Below are 20,277 nucleotides of genomic sequence, written 5' to 3'. Positions count from 1 at the left end.
AAACAAATGAACAACACCACAGGAAAGCCTAGAAGGAATATGGATTCTGGACTTAGGTTCAAATCCCACCACTAATCTGTGTGACCTTAGACAAATCACTCCCCCTCCTTGGGTGTCAGTTTCCTCCACTATAAAATGAGGAAATTGGACTAGATGATCTCTGAAGTTTCATCGGTCCTTCCAGGCTCCTATACTCTAGGGCTTAGGAAACATATCTCTATGGAGGATTTATGCAAAGGCATGGACAAGAAAGGCCAAAAAAAATGAGAAGATTTAGAAGAGACTGAATTTGTATAAGAGAAAGGTGTACCCATAGAGATGAAATCACAGATCTATCAATAATATCAAAATGTCCTCCTTCTGAAGGTCTCCATTTTCTAATGAATAATTTTATCCCTGCAGTGTTAAAAGTAGTTATTATCCAACAGCTACAAAGGGTTGTTTTTATTTTCTACTTTGGCAAGTAATACCCAGACACAACAGACAGTTTGAATATAAATGTGAATAGACACGCACATATTCATATATATATATATATACGTATGTGTGTATGTGTGTGTGTGTATATATATATACGTATGTGTGTGTATGTGTGTGTGTGTATATATATATACGTATGTGTGTGTATGTGTGTGTGTGTATATATATACGTATGTGTGTGTATGTGTGTGTGTATATATATATACGTATGTGTGTGTGTGTATATATATATATGTATGTGTGTGTATATATATACGTATGTGTGTGTATGTGTGTGTGTATATATATATACACGTATGTGTGTGTGTGTATATATATATATATATACACACATATATGCACATACACGTGCACTTGTACATGTACATATATCCAATTCTCCCTCTACCCAAGATTTTTTGGGTCTGATGAGGTGCTGGTGAGATACCAGTGCTAGGCTCCATTTTTAAGTGGTGAACTGGGCAAAAGAGCCAATTTCCACACATTATAATAATAGCTGACCTTTATTTTACTAGAATGTTATAATCCCTAACTTGATCACCACTCTTTTTTCAGGACCTGCTCCCCTCTCACCTAGACTATTGCAAGGGCTTCCTGATTGGACTCTCGGCTTTCAATCTCCTGTCTTTCTATTCAATCTTCTACATAGCTGCCAAATTGATAATTCTCAAGCATAGGTCTAGCCATGCCATTCTCCTGTCCAAGAAGTTTTAATACCTCCCTATTGCTTTTATGGTAAAATCTGAACTCCTGGGCTTTTCCTTTAAAGCCTACTGGGATGAAAGAACCTTGAATGAGATTCCCAGTATGAACATTAGTACTGGTCCCAGAAATTAGTATTGTAATTCATTCATTTTGGGGAAGAGAGTTCAGATGGTTTTGTTAGTGTGACAAAGAACTAGGTCAAGGGACAGCTAGGTGGCAAAGTGGATAGAGCTCTGGCCTTGGAGTCAGGAGGACCTGAGTTCAAATCTAGTCTCAGACCAGACACTTGACACTTACTAGCTGTGTGACCCTGGGCAAGTCACTTAACCACAATTGCCTTAAAAAAAAAAAAGAACTAAGTCTTCACTTGAGTGGCATCTTAAGTTTCCTTGGTACAGGATATTCATTTGTCTTTCCTTAAGCAGCTTAAAGCAGTGACAGAATGGTAACAAGACAAAATATTGAACAGATTGAGCATCTACTATGTGCAAGGCATTGTGCTAGTAAGACACAGAAACTACCTTTAATAGCTCTAATTTAGCTACCTTGACCTCAAGGAGATAATATTCTAATGGGGGAGACAGCATACAAACAAATACATACAAAGCAAGCTATGTACAGGATGAATGGAAAATAATTAGCAGAAGGAAGGCACTAGAATTAAGAGGGGTTGGGAAAGGCTTCCTATAAAAGGTGGAATTTTAGCTAGGACTTAAAGGAAGCCAGGGAGGTTGGTAGGCAGAGTTGAAGAGGTAGAGCATTCTAGGCATGGGGGACAACCAGAGATGGCCTGGAGCAGAGATGGAGCATGTTGTTTGTAGAACAGCCAGGAAGCCAACATCACTGGATCAAACAGTACCCAGTGGGGAGCGAGGTGTAAAAAGATGCAAAAAGTAAGAGGAGGCTAGGTTATGAAGGACTTTGAATGCCCAACAGCATTTTGTATTTGATCCTAAAGGTGATAGGGAGCCACTGGAGTTTATTGAATAGGGGAATGACGTAGTCTGATCTGAGCTTTAGGAAAAGCACTTTGATGGCTTGATAGGAGCATGCATTGGAGTGGGAAGAGGCAGATCCCACCAGGAGGCAATCACAATAGTCCAGGCATGGATAACGAAGGCCTGCACAGAGGAGAGAAAGAGGTGTATAGGAGGGATGTTGAAAAAGTGAAATTGACAGGCTTTAGCAATAGTTCAGATATGGAGGTGAGACATAGTAAAACATTGATGATAATGCCTGGGTTATGAGCCTAGGGGACTGGGAGAATAATGCTGCCCTCTACTGTCGCAGAAAATTCCTAACATCAAATGTAATATTAACTCCCACAATCTCTTAATTATCTGGTCATTTTGGTAATGTCCTTGCATTCTTACCCTTCAGGTAGTGACAATTAAGTTGAGCTGAGCCACATCGTAAGCCCCTATCGTAGAACCCCTCCTTGCAAACAAAGCCAGCTTGAGCCCCTGATGACCTTACCCCTTCAGTTAAGCTTCATGGCATGAAGGGCAAAACAGCCAGAATGAAGCAGTTTTCCTTGCTTAGATTGCCAAGGGTGGCTGGCATCTCATGACCAGGCCTTGCTATCTCATACTCCTTTCTCCCCCACCCCTCCTAAAAGTATAAGAACTTTTCACGGGTCTCTGGAAATCCACTCAGGGGACATCCCCCAAGGTGGCAGGCTTGCTCCTCAGTGCATGCCTTTGATTTATTTCAGAACTTGACAACAGTAATAGGGAGAGTAGGATGGGGACAATTAAAGGGAAAGACAATGAATTCTATTTTGGATATGTTTATTTTAAGATATTTACTGGATATACAGTTGGACATAGCTGAAAGGCAGTTGGAGATGCAAGATTAGAGATTAGCTGAGTATTTGAGACATGAAAGATAAATTTAAGAATCATCACCATAGATACTTTAATTAAATCCATGGAAGCTGATGAGATCATCATCACCACCTTTATTATTATTATTAATTCTGATTTGGCTATCTTTCCCTTCCTTCTTTCTCTCTCTTTTTCCCTCTTTCCATCACACAGTAGTTAGATTTCATATAATACTCTAAGATTTGCAAGTTACTTTGCATGTTATCCTCTGATCCTCACAACCACCTTGTGAAGCACATCCTATTATTATCCTCATTTTATTCTCCTCCTCTCTTCAGCTTTTGACACAATCTATTGCCCTTTTCTCCTGATGTTCTCTTTTCTTACCCGTCTGACCACCCCATCTCAGACTCCTTTGTTTAATTTCCATCCAGGAAATGCTGCTAATCATGAGAGTCCACCAAGGTTCTGTCTTGTGCCCTCTTCTCTTTTCCCTTTATACTATTTTGCTTTGTGATCTCATTAGCCCTCATGGCTTCAATGATCATCTCTAGGAAGATGATGCTCTGATCTATTCAGTCTTACCTTCTCTCTAGACTTCTTGTCTTGCATGTCCAACTGCCTATTGACCATCTCAAACTAAATTTCTTGTAGACATCTTAAACTCAACATATCTGAAACTGAACTCACTATTGTTCATTATTGATCTCCAGTTGCTTCCCTCTTCCTATTTCCCCTATTATTACTGAGGGTTCCAATGTCCTCCCAGTCACCTAGGTTTGGCATCCTCTACTCCTTGCTCTCTCACTACCTATATTTAATTTGTTGCCAAAGCCTGTCAATTCTATCATCACAACATTTCTCATATACACCCCTTTCTCTCGAAAGACTCCAGTGTTTTCCTATCACCTTCAGGATCAAATATCAAATCCTATTTGACTTTTAAAGCCCTTCATAACCTGGTCCCTTCTTACTTTTCCAGTCCTCTGTGGGCTTCAAAATTGTCCAACTTACAATAAAAAACTGATACAGAGCTCTGAGCCAATGGCACTTTATTAAAGGGTCCATGGCCCTCCTCTAATGAAATGGACCTCAGATCTTCCTTCTGATATGAAGTATCCCCTTCCTCCAGGGCCTTAGTTTTATAGTGCTTGATACCCAGACAATATAAATGAAGCCAACTTAAAAAAACAGAGTCTCATTGGTTGATAGACTTTGTCCTTGACACTCCAGGAAGGTCTACACAAAATATAGATTCCCACTGATTGACAAATGAGTTGATGAACAGACTTTAACAGAGCTATCTTCACCTTTCAAGAGGTCTAACAAAGCCAATGAGCAGACTCATGGGAAGGGCTGATAAACAGAAGACAAAACATTTACATGGATTGATAGACGGGTAAAAAGGCAAGCCACAGGCCAGCAACCAGTGTCACTCATTAGCCAAATGCTTCAGGCCATCTACCTATGATGGGCAATAGAGGATTGATGAGAGACAGAGGTACAACAAAAATAACTGAGGGACTTTTCATGTCATCGAATCACTATCGCTGTGTTGTTAGCCTAACAAGGGAAAACAAGGGTGAAGGTGCTCTAGTTAGCTTCCTATTAATGGGGTTGGGATCTAGACCCCAGAAAAGAAAAACCCTGGACTTTCCCACATGGCCAAATCTCTGGCCTTCACCTGAGGCTATACTCCTATCAACTGGCCTTTCATTATGGCTACAATCTCCCAATTCTCCCAATATCCCAATTCTCTGTTACCCTTAACCTAGCCTAGCCCTCCATTGTCTTACCTCCCTATGGCCCCCAGCCACTTCCCACCCTTAATCCTAACTAGGCTCCATTCTCCCTTGGCCATGTGGTCAAAGTTCCTGGGATTCTATTACCTCACAGTCCCCACGGACTACTCGGCCATTCTGATCTCTCCCACGGTCTTTCTGTATATAAGGTCTATCTTGCTCCATTAAGGTGGTCAGATTCTTAAAATCTAGCCAATAGCTCGCTAACGTTCAGACCCTTTAAGAGTCTGCCCAATATGACGAATGTTCTAATAAACTTTGTCTTTGGCTGAAAGAAGGCTTGGGTCGAATTCTTTTGGACAGAACCTGCGTGTTGTGATTTGGGGGTTCCAAGCACCCTTAAACCTCAACGCTACCAAGTGAACTTATTCTCTGTAGTTCACAGCTCTGGGGCCTAACATACAGAATTCATAATCACTACCCCTATGGGATCATATGAAAATGATTAACATTGATTAGAATAAAATATGGGTCCAATTAATCATTTATCTCACTTCTTATACCTTGCTACCCTCCACATATTCTGGGATCCAATGACACTGGTCTCTTTGCTGTTGTTCACACAATACACTCTATCTCCTGACACAGTTGATTCATTGGCTGTCTCCCATGCCCAGTATTCTCTCCTTTCTCATCCTGGCTTTCTTTGCTTCCTTCAAGTTTCAGTTGAAATCCCACCTTCTGTAAGAAACCTTTCCTGATCTCACTTAAGGCTAAAACCTTCCCTCTATGATTATCTCCAGTTTATCCTCTGTAGTCTTATTTATAAGTTGTTGATTGCATGTTATCTTCCCCATTAGATTGTGAGCTTCTTGAGGGCAAAATCTGCTTTTGCCTTTATTTTATTTTGCCTCCACAATTCTCTCCAGTTTATTCTGGGTATGTTGTGTTAGTAAATAGTTGTTTGCATATTGTCTTACCCATTAGATCGTGATTTCCCTGAGAGAGGGATCTGTTTTTGCCCTTCTTAGTATCCTCAGCACTTATAGCAGGTGCTTAATAAATACTTAATGATTTGACTTTTACCTATGAGGAAACTGAGGCTGAGAAAGGTCAAATGATTTGCCCAGGGTCACATATCTAGAAAGTTTCCAAGGCAGGATTTGAACCTAGGTTTTCCTAACTGTCTAGCACACAATGCTGTTGTTGTTTGTCCTTTGTTCTTGAAGAGGATCAATGACATCAGGAGGGTGATGTCTTGACTTGCAAGTGAATTGGATTGAAGTGAGGCAGAGCTGTGCAGTCATCAGCCTCACTCTGTTCTCCAGGGTCTTCTGAGTGCAGACATAGGCCAAAATGACTGGAGATGACCCCAGATGCAGTGGGAAACCTTGGCCTTTTTATGCTAAGGTCTTTCCCAGGTCTCAGTTTGTCTGAGGCAACACCCATTCAGTGATTTAAAGGTAAGTAAGAAATGAAGCAAGAGATGGCCCCCTTAGCCTACTCAAAAAAAAAAAAACCTGAAACTGGGATGGGAAGACCCCCAGGGTTTCTGGCCAGAACAGAAAGAGTTGCTATTTATACTCACTCTGAGCCATCAAAACCCAAACAATGACCAAGTGAGGCTTGGGCAGGGCATGGTCTAGTAGCTCCATTTGAATTCCAATGAGCATTATCAAAGGTCTGGTTTTCCAGAGCTCTATTTCAAGATATCACAACTGAAATTATATGAGACAAAAGCGTTAATTGTTCTTTGTACCACCTAGCAACCTCAAGGAGTTTGCATACATGGTGGGGGGAAGGGAAGTGGGGAGGCAATGTATGCACAAGTAAGTAAACACACAATGTATGCAAAGTGATTTCAAGAGGAAAAGAGTGCTAATAAGTGGGAGTGTGTGGGGAAGAAAGGGTTAAGTAAAGGTCTTATATAGCAAGTGGCATCTGAATTGTGCTTTGTAGGAAGGTAAGGAGTCTACAAGGCAGAGGTTGAGGGAGTTCATTTCAGATGTTAGAGCCTACTTGTATGAAGTTGTGGAGGTGGAGATGTAATGTCATATACAAGGATCAGTTAGTCAAAAAGTAGTTAAACTGTAAGAAGGCAAATGAAGGAGAATAATGTGAAAGAAGGAAGGAAATAAGCATTTATTAAGTACTTACCACAAGTCAAGCACTGTTCTAAGCACTAGATAGACATATTACAAGTTAAAGGAAGACCCTACCCCCAAGGAGCTTACATTTCTAACAAGGGAAGACAAGGTACTAAAGGGAGCTGAAGAAGATGTGTATGTGGAGGAATAAAGGTAACAGGCATGGGGCGAGGATGGAGGGGGGAGTGAAGTAGGGCATGGTTTTGAAGTGCAAAGAAAGTCAGGAGCAGAATGAAAACAGGCCCCAAAAAATGAACCTGGAAGATCCATCAGTGGGAGAAGGGGGGGTATGTGTCTTGTTTAGAGATATTTCATGATGAGTGGGTGAGTTAGCCTGTTCCAGATGGTTAGGAAAGTTCTAGGATGAGCTAGCAGTAGAGAAGACAGACTTTTGAAGTCCAGAGAAAGTCAGGAATGAGGCTGGGAGGGGAAAATAAGGCTTTCTTCATTATTTCTTCTTTCTAAGTGTACTCCCTACCTCCGATTTTCTGCCTAGGTGCCCAGCATCCTCATACTGTCTCTAGTCCATTCTCACTTACTTATGACAACACAATCTCAATCTAAACTTAGAACTAATAAGTTCTCTCATGATAAATGATTAGTAAGGTTTAATTAAGGCTTACTTTATCTAACGGTATTTTCACTTAATAGGAAGCACAGATGAGACAAAAGAATAAAGTTGTAACAGTAGAATTTCAAACAGCATCTCAAAGAGCAATGGAGTCCTTCCCAGGTACTCTTGATAACACATGGGTAACCATCTATTATACCTACTCAGCACATCATATTAGTATTAATTTGGTATACCTACAGATAAAGCCTGCTTGCCTCCAGTATCCCTAAACACACTCACAGCTCATCATTCAGTGCAGTAAATTATTTTATTGAGGGAAAAAAAAACAAATAGAAGAGTACAGGCTCTGCAAGGATCATCACTGGCCCCCCCCCAACTATTTCGCTTGCCTATTTCATGCCTTCATGCCCTTCCCTCCCCTCAGTCCCACCTTAGTCACTCTAGTGATCAGTGAGGATGATTCTCAGGTAGATGTGGAAGACAGGAGGTCCCAAGCAAAGGAAACGGTCTAAGAATCTTCCACAATTCCATATAAGTATACAGGCCCTAATTCATCACAGTTGAAGAGGATAGAGTTGAATTTGGGCTGAGAGTGGTACTTGCATCCTGGGAATTTTGTTCCTTCAATGAGTCTACAGTCTGTCAGCTGGAGCTTCATCTGGCTCTGATGGCAGTCCATCCTTGAAGGATACTTGCATGTAGTAATGGTGGTAAAGTTAGTGCAGATGCTAACAAGTTTGTCTAGCTTCTCATGGATGAATGTGTGCTTCCGTTTGCAGGTGTCGTTGGGACCCCGGATTCTTTTCAACAGCATCATGGAGTTGCAGTACCTGAACAAACGGTTAGACTTAGGGTAGTCTATATACTCATCCTTGAAAGTCCTTTCATTTGCAAGGTCATCACCCAGACCTCTGCTCAGACCCAGCATCAGGAGGAAAATGAGCACCAGTAACAGCAGCAAGGGGAAGATCCCATTCGCACTTTTTGCTTTCTCTCCTATTGGAAAAGGAGAGGTGAAAGAAGAAGATAGAGGAAAACTAGAGACTTTCTGACTCCATCTTCTTCTCGTGATCTTCTAGATAGCTAGAACATCCTCCCTCCCTCCCAAATGTTAATCCAAATTCTCTCCATCCTTCAAGGCCTAGGTCAAGTCTCACCTCATACATGAACCTGACCACATTAATCTTTTTTTTTTTTGCAGTCCTCCTGTGCTTAGACTCATTAGCACTGGGCCTGGAGTCAGGAAGATCTGAGTTCAAATCTAGCCTCACTTAGTAGCTGTGTGACCTTGGGCAAGTCACTTAAGCTTGTTTGCCTCAGTTTCCTCTTCTGTAAAATGAGCTGGAGAAGGAAATGGTAAACCACTATAGTATCTCTGCCAAGAAAAATCCAGATGGGGTCAAAAAGACTCAGACATGACTGAAACGACTGAACAACAAAAGACAATAACAATTTTCTCATGCTTCTTGTCTTGTCTCCTCAGTTAGACTGAAATAACCCTGATGGACTTCAGGGCTTGACTTTCATGCTTTCTCACAGCACCTGACATTTTTCTGGGCGTAGAATGAGTGCTTGTCTAATACTTTTTCCACAGAATGCTGAAGCTGGAAAACAATGTGCGAGGTCAACTACAAACTCACTCATATTTGCAGATGAGAGAAATGAAGTAGAGAGAGGGGAAATGATTTGCCCAGAGTCACACAGCAAGTTAATGCCAGAGTCAGGACCATTACCCAAATCTCCAAACATTCAGTTGATTGGTTGCTCCTTCCTCTGAACCACAAAATCCTCTTTCAGGCACTATTTTCCCTTCCCATGTATTCTGATCATTAATCACTTCCTTGTGTACAATATACATCCCTCTCATTCTGCAATGCCTCTCTCTCTCTCTCTCTCTCTTCTCTCTCTCTCTCTCTCTCTCTCTCTCTCTTTCTTCCACTCCATTCCCCCTCTTTCTGGGTCCTGTCATGCCTTAGGCCAGGGCTATTTCTCCTTACCTATTTTATTTGCTGTGGCTCTTGCAGAGAGCAGGTCCATCTGGTCATGGGTCTGAGAAGCTCCCTGTGTTTCTTAATTCTCCAGAAATGATGAAAGAGGGCCCTGTTGAGTTTGGGAGGGCAGAGAGAAAGGGAGGGACCTGGATGAGACATGTGTTAGGATATCATTGGAGGGGAAGGGAGAGTTACAATCAGAGGAAAGGTGGAGCTAGGACGTTATGAGTTGGTTATTATTAAACAGAGGAGGAGAGAAATCATAGCAAGTTCAGATATCTGGGTTATATAATGAGGGGAGGCTGAAGAAATATCTGAGTGAATAAGCTGTCATGGAAAATTCAGTAGAACCCTTTTTAAAGACTAATATGGGATGACAGGACTAGATATACGTTGGCTATTAATAACACATTTATATAGCAAAGTTTGCAAAGAGCATTCTTCACAATAATCCTGTGAGATAGGTAGTATAAATACAATCATTCCTATTTTACATATGAAGAAACCAAGGATCTGAGGTATTAATTTGTCCATGAACAAGCATTTTTCAAATATCTGAAGCTGCATTAACTTCTTCTTGGAATTTTGTGAAATGTTCTGGAGAATATGATTTCACACCAATTATCTAAGCCTATATTAGTAACTAGCAATATTTTGATGAGGTTTTTCAACATTATAAAAATATCGAGCCTGAGATGATGAATGCTAAATGTCAGATATCAGCACTAGGCATCAGCATCAAACTCTTAGGATCCTACTGGAAAAAAACCGTACTAGCTACTTTAATACTCGAGTGATTCCCAAAAGTTATCAGAGAAACATGTAGCTGTTAAAATACCCAAAGGCAAAAAAGGTAAGAGGAATAGAAAAACGTTCCTCTCTGCCCAGGGTCCCAGTCTGGCCCCAGACCCAGCTCTCTCCAGGTGGTACCGAGGGCAGGAAGGAAGCAGTAAAGCAAGATCATCAAACTACAGAGAGTATTGGGCATGAGCAGACACCCCGAAAACCACTTAGGAAGGCCTGTGAAGAGCTGGCCTTAGTTTTCAGGAGATGAGAATTCTCACCAACGAAATTATTTTTCTTTATTGATGGTGGGGAGAATAAGAGTGGACCTAATCTTCATTACTATCTTAAATTGCTCTGCAATCACCTGTTAGAGATTCACCATCAAGGGCTTCCCAGCCAACACCTGTACTCGTCTGCCCTCTACTGAATAAGGAGGTGAATCTCTTGAGAAGTCCCTAGGAGAGGCCAACATCAAGATAGGGTGAAGGGAAGATGCACTGAGAAAGAGAACAAGACCATGGCTTTACCTAAGGAAAAAACCTACATGATAAAATTACACAACAAATCAATTAGAAGATGATTACTCAAGTTTCAAAAGGATTTTTCACCATTTTCCTTTAAATAAACATCTCTTTGCAGGGAATATCATCTACCTTGTTGTGCATCATAGATAGGTACTTAGTAAATATTTGTTGAATGAATGAATGAATGATTCATTTGACAAGGAATGTATTATCCATCTATTCATCTATCTATCTACCTGTCTAAGCAAAGAACCCCCTATGGTGGAAATGTGCAGGACTTCTGGAGTACTATGTAGGATGCTACATTGAAGTTCTTAGCAAAGAGAGAAGTCTGTTTCCTTCTGGCTGCCATATTTAATCTTAACCAATCCTATTCTTGGATCACAATTTTGCTCTGCAGATTTCAAGGGTGAAAATCATTTTCCAGTGGTCAGTAATCTTCAGGAAGCCAAAGTCAGATCATTTACCTTTGCTGTCATTTTATGGCACCTCCTTCCTGCAACTCCAAGTAGGTCTATGTTTCTGAGATTATTTCTTTCAGTCACAGGATATCTTCCTTCCATGTTGACATTTTAACTGGATTTCACCTGTATACATATATGAGGGAAGTGGATAAAGAGAACGTATTAATTTCTCTTGGTCCCTGAGCCCTCCAAGGGAATGAACTGGATAATGGTCAGCTTAATAGTTTGCATGTAGTGGGAAATCTAATATTGGTGGAAGGAAGAAAAAAAGGAAGGAAGGAAGGAAGGAAGGAAGGAAGGAAGGAAGGAAAGAAGAAAGGACTGTGAAATACCAGGAAACTGATTTCAAAATTAAAGGAAGAGAGAAAATTCAGTTCAACTTAACAGACATTAAGCACCTACAATCTGCAAGCTTGATACTGAGATAAAAAATTATCTACAGAGATTTAAAAAAAAAAAACTAGAGACAAAAAATTATTAGTCCCTTACCTTAAGAAGTTTACAACCTATTGGGGAAAAAGATATAATGCACTCAAATAAGCATGATGCCAAATAGAATGTAATAAAGGCTAAGTGCTCTAATAAAATACTTCAGCTGAGATGATGAGGTTTCATCGAAGACATGGCACCTGAGAAAAGAAAAAGGTAAGCCAATATGCTTGTAATGGGAAGAAAGAGAATTGAAGCAATGATGGAAAGAACATTGGACTAGGGATGAGCATGTGGATTTGAAACCCCACTCTGCTACTTACTACCTTTTTCTCTGGGCAATTCACTTCACTTCTCTGGACCTCAGTTTCCTCATATGTAAAATGAAGAGGTTGTACTATATGCTCTCTAGGGTACCTTCCAGCTCTAATCCTCTGGCACTAATTCCAGCTGTATCATTAACTGTATCATCTGTGCATATCAGTTAACCTCTCTAGGCGTTAGTTCTCTCATCTGCAAAATGAGGCTATTGGATTAAATTACATCAAGGATCTCTTAAAACCTTAATATTGTATAATTCTGTAGCTGCCTCTAAGACAGACTTCTGTGGACAGGGAAAAGTATTCAGAGACTGGCTGTGCAGGTTCCTGGAAAGCGCAGTTTGAAAAAAAACAGGATTGTCTTTTTCCCACCCTGAAAAAGACTCTGGGCCTCACAAGACTGGTACTTGGAATAGGTCAGAGATTTTTAACTGAATATTGAGCCTGAAGTGGTTGGAATAACAGCAGCAGCAGGGACAACTGCAAAAGCAGCAACAGTAACAAAACTGAATGCTCAACAGGGGAGACAGACTCAGAAGAGAGGTCAAGAAGGATGAAGGTTGAGAAAAGGTAAATTGATTTAGTAACGAAGAGATAGGAATCTTGGAGAAAGCACCCACACATCTCTCTGTGTGGATGGAGTTAAGGTCAGTGACTAGGGAGTATGACCTACCCAGTAGAAAGAGAAAAAGTATGAGTAGATGTGGCTATAACAACCACATTCTGAAGATGGAAGACAAAGAGGTGATAGTGCCTCATCTTATACCTCCAAACAGATACTCAGACAATAAGAAGGCTGTAGTTCTACAAAATGGCCACAAGGGAGGCAAAGAAGAGTAATAAAGTAATAAGGGTTCAGGTGGATGAAAATTTCAGATTTAATAAACCTTCAGGAACCTATGGGACTTGCCTACTGGAAAGACCTCACTTCTCAGTTTATCATGGAGCCTAAATTGGATTCTGTAAGTCACAGGAACCAAGAGCTGCTGAATTCTCTGGATGTCATACTATACATACATACATACATACATACATACATACATACATACATACATACATACATACATACATGTGTGTATCTTCTTCCCCATTATCATTTCTATTACCCTAATCTAGACCCTTACCACATCATTCTTCCCTTACTTATTGACATCCCTGCCTATATATTCATCTTTCCCATCTCTGGTTCCTCATACAACCTGCTAGATTAATCTTTCTTAAACATTGTCTTCATTGTAATACTTGTCTGCTCACTAATTTCCAAAACTCAATAATCCCTATTTTCTACCTACCACAGTAAGTACCTGTCTAAACAGTTAGATTTTGATCCCATCTTACCAATCCTCCTCCCCCCATATTCATCTTTCACTATCAGGCCGGACTTCTCACTGTCATCTGTTCCCAGTTATGCTCATTACTTCCTCTGTACCTGTGATCATATTGATCCTCTTCCCTAGAATATATTCTGCTCCTCTCTCCATTCTACCCATCATTCATTGCCCAACCCAAGTCTCAGCTTCTTCATTGGCTATGATAATCTACATTAATTTGTCTCTTCTCTGAACCAGATACTTATGACACCTTCCATCTGTGTGGTAATAGGTATAACATGTAACACATGATTTGTTACTCAATTATGAAATGATCTTTTCTGGTCCACTATTGTTTCCCATGTGTTAGAACTGCCCTATAAAATTAATTGTTTCTTTGCCATCCTGGAACAGTGCTGGACCCTTTTCAAGAAACCAGTGGTCTAGTCTGACCTGTAGTCTCACTAGTTGTTGGATCATAGGCAATCTACTTAGCTTGTCTGTTTCAGTTAATTTATCTATAAAGTTAAGGTTTGACCAGATAACTTTAAGATCCATTGCATAGCTGACATTCTAAACTGCTTTAATACTAATGTCATTTATATTGATTCTGAGGGTTCTTATCTCAATTCCCACTTAAACTGGCAAGTTGGGGGCCCAGAAGGTGACTACATCACCCTTCCATGATTCTAGGGGGAATCCTAAGGAGTTACAGTGTTTTCTTTAGTGCCATTGGTTCCAACCTTAATTCTTGTGTGTCTCCCAATATCATTTCCAGTAATTTTTGGTTAGTCATTTCAGTTGTGTCTGATCCTTTGTGATGCCATTTGGGGGTTTTCTTGCCAGAGATACTGGAGTTGTATTCCATTTCCTTCTGTAGCTCATTTTATAGATAAGGAAACCGAGGCAAACAGAGTTAAGTGACTTGCCCAGGGTCACACAACTAGTGTCCAAGGCCATATTTGAACTCATGAAGATGAGTCTTCCTGACCCCAGGCCTGGTGCTCTATCTACTGCACCATCTAGCTGCCATTTCCAGTAATTAGTGCCCCAATATAATTTAACCCATTGTTATCTCCTCACTATCAGTGATGTTCAATTAACAAATCAGATTTTATAATAGGATAATTATTGAAATGATATAGCAAAGACCAAAGTAGAAAAAAACATCCTTTTGAACATTGGGTACAATTTCCCAACTACCACTTTGATCCTTAGGAAGAGTGGGCACAAAATCTAGACAGCTCCCCTGTCTAGAGGCTTATAGCATTTCTCCTTCCTTCATAAAACTGTCAGGGCAAGAAATCAGCACTTTGGCCGGTTAGTACCTTTTGTATGCCCATTCAGCCAACAATTAAAAGGCCTTTCTTTACCATACATCAGGCAAAAAATAGTCACATGCTCTGTGCATGTTATGAAGTGGAGAGCCTGGACCCTCCATTTTGTCATCACACACTTCTACAAATAGGCTTACCAACATTCATGTAAGAATCCTGTGTGTGCTCCCAGGGCTGAACTTTCATTATAGTTCATGTCTTCTCCCCTACCAGGAGGCTCATAACATATTGCCTTGCTGGACACCAGGGAAGAGAAGAGCTATATGGCTGGTTAGTACCTTTTGTATATATTCTCATATCTGGTTCAGCAGCCAGCCAAAAAGACCACAAAGACTGTGAATCCTTTGGGAGAGGAAAAATTAGAAAGCAAGGGAAATATCTAAAGATGAGAAACCAGCAGGTATATGGAAGAGGCATGGTGTCTAGGAATAAAATGCAAGTGATTTTTGTGATATAGAGAGGGGAAAGAGGTCAGGATAGGAAACAGTCCTAGAAAGCTGGACTCCTCCATTCTATGCCATCGCACACTTCCAGAAGCCTAGATGCACCAAACATCTATGTGGATCCACTGTGTTTGTTTGCAGGACTGGACCCTCACTGGTCAGTCCCCTCTTATATCCAGCAGTATTTCAGAACAAGAATCTCTGTTTCTTCTATAATTCCCACAACATGTAGCAAAGTACCAGCCATGCTAGATAAATAAATTGATTGATTGATTGAAATTGGCTTCATGTTTTCCTTCTAGATAGTACAGTGGATGGAGTGGTGGATCTGGAGTAAAGAAGACCTGAATTGAAATCTGTCCTCAGACACTTATTAGCTGAGTGACCCTAGGCAAATCTCTTAAACACTGTCTGCCTCAGTTTCCTCATCCATAAAATGGGGATAATAAATAGCACCTACCTAGAGGGTGGTTATGAGGATAATCTAAGATAATACCTGGAAAGTGCTTTGTATTGTTATTTTTGTTATTATTATTTATCTCTCCCACCTGGAGGAGAGAACAAGAAAGATATTTATGGCACTGCCTTTGAATTATAAACTTGGAAAGTATAAGCTGAAAGGAGAGTAAAGGATAAGTGGAAGATCCTAAGAAGTACAGAAAAGTCAATTATATCTTCATGGCATTGTATTTCTCTTTAACCAGCTTCAGATATAATCAGTTTGCTTTATAGGATGAAAGACGAGAAGGTGAGGAGGATAGCAATCTCTGGTATAGCAGTCATTGGATCAGGGAGAGAGAACTCATCTAGAGACAAATAGAAAGGACAATTCTGGGATTAACAGCAGCTTACAGGGATATAATGCTTTATAGGTGGCAAAGCACTTTACATACAGGCTCATGGTTTGCCCCTGACAACAATCCAGTGAAGGAGCATTATTTTCATTTTATAGATGAGAATGCTGAGGATCAGAGAAGTTAAGTGATTTTCCCAAAGTCACTCAGTCAAAAAGTGTCTGGGAAAGATGGAAAGAACTGGGGCTTGATTGGAAATATTGCTGTTGGGGAAAGGGAAAGCAGGAAAGTGTATAGAAGCCAGAGGGAGTTAATAATACTAATGGTCCAGAATGTCCTCCATAATCACTTCATAGTGGAACTGCTGCCATAATCCCCTACATACCAGCCCTCCAGCCTCATTTCCAGCTAATCTGGTCTCTACACAGAGGTATTTTCCCTCTAAAAGGCATTTTTTGATGATTTTGTTTCCCTATATGTACCTTCAGTAAGCCTTATTTCTCTCTTAAAATCTGTACTCTTTGATCATCCACCACTTATTGAATTTCCCCTTATCTCATTGTTCCCTAATTGGAATTGTGAACCCTCTTCCACCCAAGTTTCAAATGTTCCCTCTGTCTAAATAAGCCTTCCTAGTCTCCTCATATTGCCAACTTGACTCTATTATATTCTGGGGGTGAGGCAATTGGGGTTAAGTGACTTGCCCAGAGTAACAGAGCTAGTGAGTGTTATATGTCTGAAGCCAGATTTGAACTCAGGTCCTGCTGACTTCAAGGCTGGTGCTCTATCCACTGTTCCACCTAGCTGCCCCTTAAGTTTCTTTCTTTACATGTGGAATGCCCTCTCCACTTCTTTCCACCAAAGCTTACATATACTTCTCTAAAATCCTTTACCTAATTTACCTTGTCAATTAAGTGTTTCCCAAAAGTCTTAAACTAGCCAACACATGGGAGTAAATTTTGAGGTGCTAGAACTTTTTTACATAGTTAGAGAAAGCACTGGTTTCAATAAAAATATGAGTTTGACTCACATCACTCACCTTCTTTGTAACCTTGGACAAGTTACTTAATGACTCTGAGACTCAGCCATCTCCTCTGGAAAATAGTAGAATCATACATCTAATCTCTGAGGTCCTTCCAACTGTAAAATCCTACGATCACCTAAAAACGGAAGCTTTCAAATGCTACCTATGAATAGTATCTCATCTCATTATTTGGAGCTTTGTAACCGTAACCTTGAATTCATGCATGCAGACAAGAACTATGGCCATTGTGCAAGTTTGTTATTTAGAGAAGGCTGTAGCTGTTGCCAATAAAGGGAGCAGAAAGGCCTCGGTGGATCTATGGAGCCAAGCTATTTCTGAAGAAGACAGAAGGCAAAAGCTAGAATGGAGAATCTCATTCAAAATCATTTTAACTACCTATAACTCAGGCTGTGCTGTCATTTACTGGACTGGCTTCCCCCTTGGGACATCAGAAATCAATGTGTAGGTCTCCACAACCAAGACAAAAAATAAGCTCCCAAGAAGCAGGAAAGTATATAAAAGCCAGGAAAAAATAAATAGGCTAGTGTAACTAGTAACCCAAACCTCCAAAACCATTGCTAGAGATGCCTGCATCAAGGGTGAGGCAGAGGTGGTGAGAATGGGAGAGAAGAGAGATATGGTCTTTTCAGTCTCCAGATTTCTTCTGGCTTCTAACTTGGAGACAGAAGATCCACAATGTCAATCTGTTTTCAGGTGGCTGAAGGGAAGGAATGACTCTGAGAAGAAGGCAACCTTAGAGGAGCTGGCAGTCTCCATCATATTCCTATCCCAGCTTGTCACACTAGAGAATTAAGAAAGTTCCTCTTTGGGTGACATCTAGGACTCTTTTTTGCTTGACCTGAGACATCTTGCTCCCAATGGAAGAATGACTTCCATCTGTGTTATCTGATATATATATATTTTCATATGTACACTTTCTCTAATTTCTGTTTTGCTAGTGATATGGATAAATGAATTTATTTGCCATTTATTTATGTGTGTTAATTTATTTGCTATTTATTTATGTGTGTTAATTGTGGAACTAGTATTTGATGGGAAAAGAGACAAGTCTTAGATACATAGTGTGGGGCCCCCTTTTCTATGCTAATAAAGAGTCATCAGGAGTTTAACTTGAATGCCAAAATTATATGCTCAAGATCAACGCTGTTTAAGGGAAAAGATAGATATGATTCTAGCCCAGAACCCTCTGGGTCTCTGAGGAGGGTATAGTAACTAGCCTCTAAGTACAACCTCCCTACTTTCCCTCCTGGCAAGAACCCACATCTCTCTTGGAGAAGGTGGGGGGGGCGCATGGAGAGGATGCTTAGGATGTCTATTCTTTCCTCCCTGTGAGCCACATATATGACATCCCTTGTTACACATCATAGCATAGCATTACATAATGTGACATACAACATTACAAGTTTTATTTAACCACAGAAAGTGCAAATGACTGATATGACAGCCAATAAATATTTGAAGGAACTCTATTTCCCTTTCTGGAGAATCTGTACCTCTCCCACTCCTCCAGAGCTATAATACTAACCTGGTATTGCAGCTTCCCTGGTATGGCTATGGATAAAGAATGTGGAGTTGCTAATGAATCAAACAACTCACCTCCTCCAATAATCTCCATCTCTTCAAAAGACCTATTAAGATGTTTCGGTGCCACCCTGGGGTTGAGGCAACCCAAGAGGGAAGAGAACACAGGGCTACCAGGGAGTTAAGCAATCCTCCCATGTTTAATGGTTCCCCACCCAAGGTATTATTAAGACTGGGGCAGCTAGGTGGTGCAGTGGATAGAGCGCTGGCCCTGAAATCAGGAGGACCTGAGTTTAAATCTGATCTCAGACCGAACACTTGACACTTACTAGCTGTGTGACCTTGGGCAAGTCACTTAACCCCACTTGCCTAATTAATAAATAAATAGCAAAGACTGCATGGGTCACTGGGGTGGTAGAGCTTACCAGACTTACTTGACTCTCTAACAAACTCAGTTTTTTCCTCAATTGTGTAGTGAGGCCTCAACTCTAGGATAGTTCTATAAGCCTAGGGGACTGTCCCTGGGGATGCTGAAGGACAACTAGAGAGGGAATGAGAAGGAACTGTTTATGGACTCAGATGTGAGTCTTCTGTATTTTCTATTGGATTAAATATAGCCTATCCTTTATTCAATGTTATGTTAGCCTGAATACTTGCCCAGCATATGTGACTTTTTTTTTTTTGCTATGGAGACTAAGTTATAAGCCAAATTCTGATGTTCCACAGAGGAGCCTCAATAGGGGAATAAGAACAAAATATATGTTTATGGAGAAGCCCCCTATCCCAATAATGAAGCTAATTCATGTAAACCCAGAGCTTCTTTTCTGAGCCATGTGTTTCACAATGATACCTTTGGCAGTGTGTGATTCTCAATCTCAAATGGAATTAGTTCTCCCCTGTAAAAATCCTGTGGTTATTGCTTTCTACCCCTTTCACCTGCAAACTCAGTTCTACATTTAAAGATAATTTATCAGCTTAATTATTCTTGTCTCTTCCTTTGATGGAAAGATTGATTTCTCTGCAGTGTCTTTTGCTAGGGATTAAATATTTACTGCTTCAGACAGAATATTTTCAAATCATGTCAGTTTGGGAGGTTGTTTTCAATAGTTTGGAATAAAATTAGTCTGGAGTAAAATTAATACCTGCTCTTGGAGAACTATCTGGGAGGAAGTCACAGTTAAGGACACCAATCCTCTGCCTTCTTTTATTTTACATCAAAATTTATTCTTCCCTGGATCAAGTTTGATCTCTTCTCTTTCCCTCATTTCTCACTTAAGTCCTCAAGCTTATCCCAAACACAATAGAGGCTGAGAGAAGACCTGATATTATGAGAATAGACAGGGCAGTTGGAAATAAGTCAATGTTTCCATTCCTAGAAGCTTAAGCCTTGTGGTTTGGGGGCAGTCCCTCTAACTAACCTCTTTCTACCAGACTAGAACACATCTAACTTATGCTCAGTCAAAACCTATAAATGTCTCCTGTTAGCAAAAAAAAAAAACAAACCTCAAAACCTCAGAGAATCTCACAGATGCAGGACAAGCTAATCTGTCTCTACAGGACCCATTCTCAAGGTGAGTAGAGAATTATTAAATGGCTAGAACTAGAAGGGACCTTAAAGATCTTGTATCTAGTCCAACCACCTTGTTTTATAGATGAGGAAACAGGACTAGAGAATCCTAAGATCATACCTTTAGAGTTGGAAGAAATGTTAGAAAACATTTAGTCCAATCAACCACCCCCCTCCTTTTAAAGTTGAGGAAACTATGGCATAGAAAGGCTAAGTCACCTGCTCAGGATCACAGAACTAGTATTGGGAGCAGTATTTGAACCCACACTTTC

At 40.4% G+C, this 20,277-nt stretch overlaps 1 protein-coding gene across 1 annotated transcript; it reads right to left on the bottom strand.

The window, feature by feature from the left end:
- Positions 1-7,772: 7,772 nt before the first annotated feature.
- Positions 7,773-18,532, bottom strand: RNASE12 (ribonuclease A family member 12 (inactive)). The gene is made up of 4 exons (XM_078151637.1): positions 18,514-18,532; positions 11,729-11,745; positions 10,616-10,706; positions 7,773-8,470 (listed from the first exon to the last, which is right to left on the bottom strand). The coding sequence occupies exons 1-4, from the start codon at positions 18,530-18,532 to the stop codon at positions 7,983-7,985; spliced, it is 615 nt and encodes a 204-aa protein (XP_078007763.1). The 3' UTR covers positions 7,773-7,982.
- Between the last annotated feature and the right edge of the window lie 1,745 nt (positions 18,533-20,277).

The sequence above is a fragment of the Phascolarctos cinereus genome, unplaced genomic scaffold (genome assembly GCF_003287225.1).
Source record: "Phascolarctos cinereus isolate Bilbo 61053 unplaced genomic scaffold, phaCin_HiC Scaffold_3;HRSCAF=262, whole genome shotgun sequence".
NCBI lineage: Eukaryota > Metazoa > Chordata > Mammalia > Diprotodontia > Phascolarctidae > Phascolarctos > Phascolarctos cinereus.
This window is presented reverse-complemented; position numbering and strand designations above follow the sequence as displayed.

Excerpts from the sequence above, each read along its gene's own strand:
- RNASE12 (XM_078151637.1), bottom strand. Across the intron at positions 8,471-10,615 it reads TGATGGTGAATCTCTAACAG|GAGAGAAAGCAAAAAGTGCG; the intron begins GTGATTGCAGAG and ends CTTTTCCAATAG.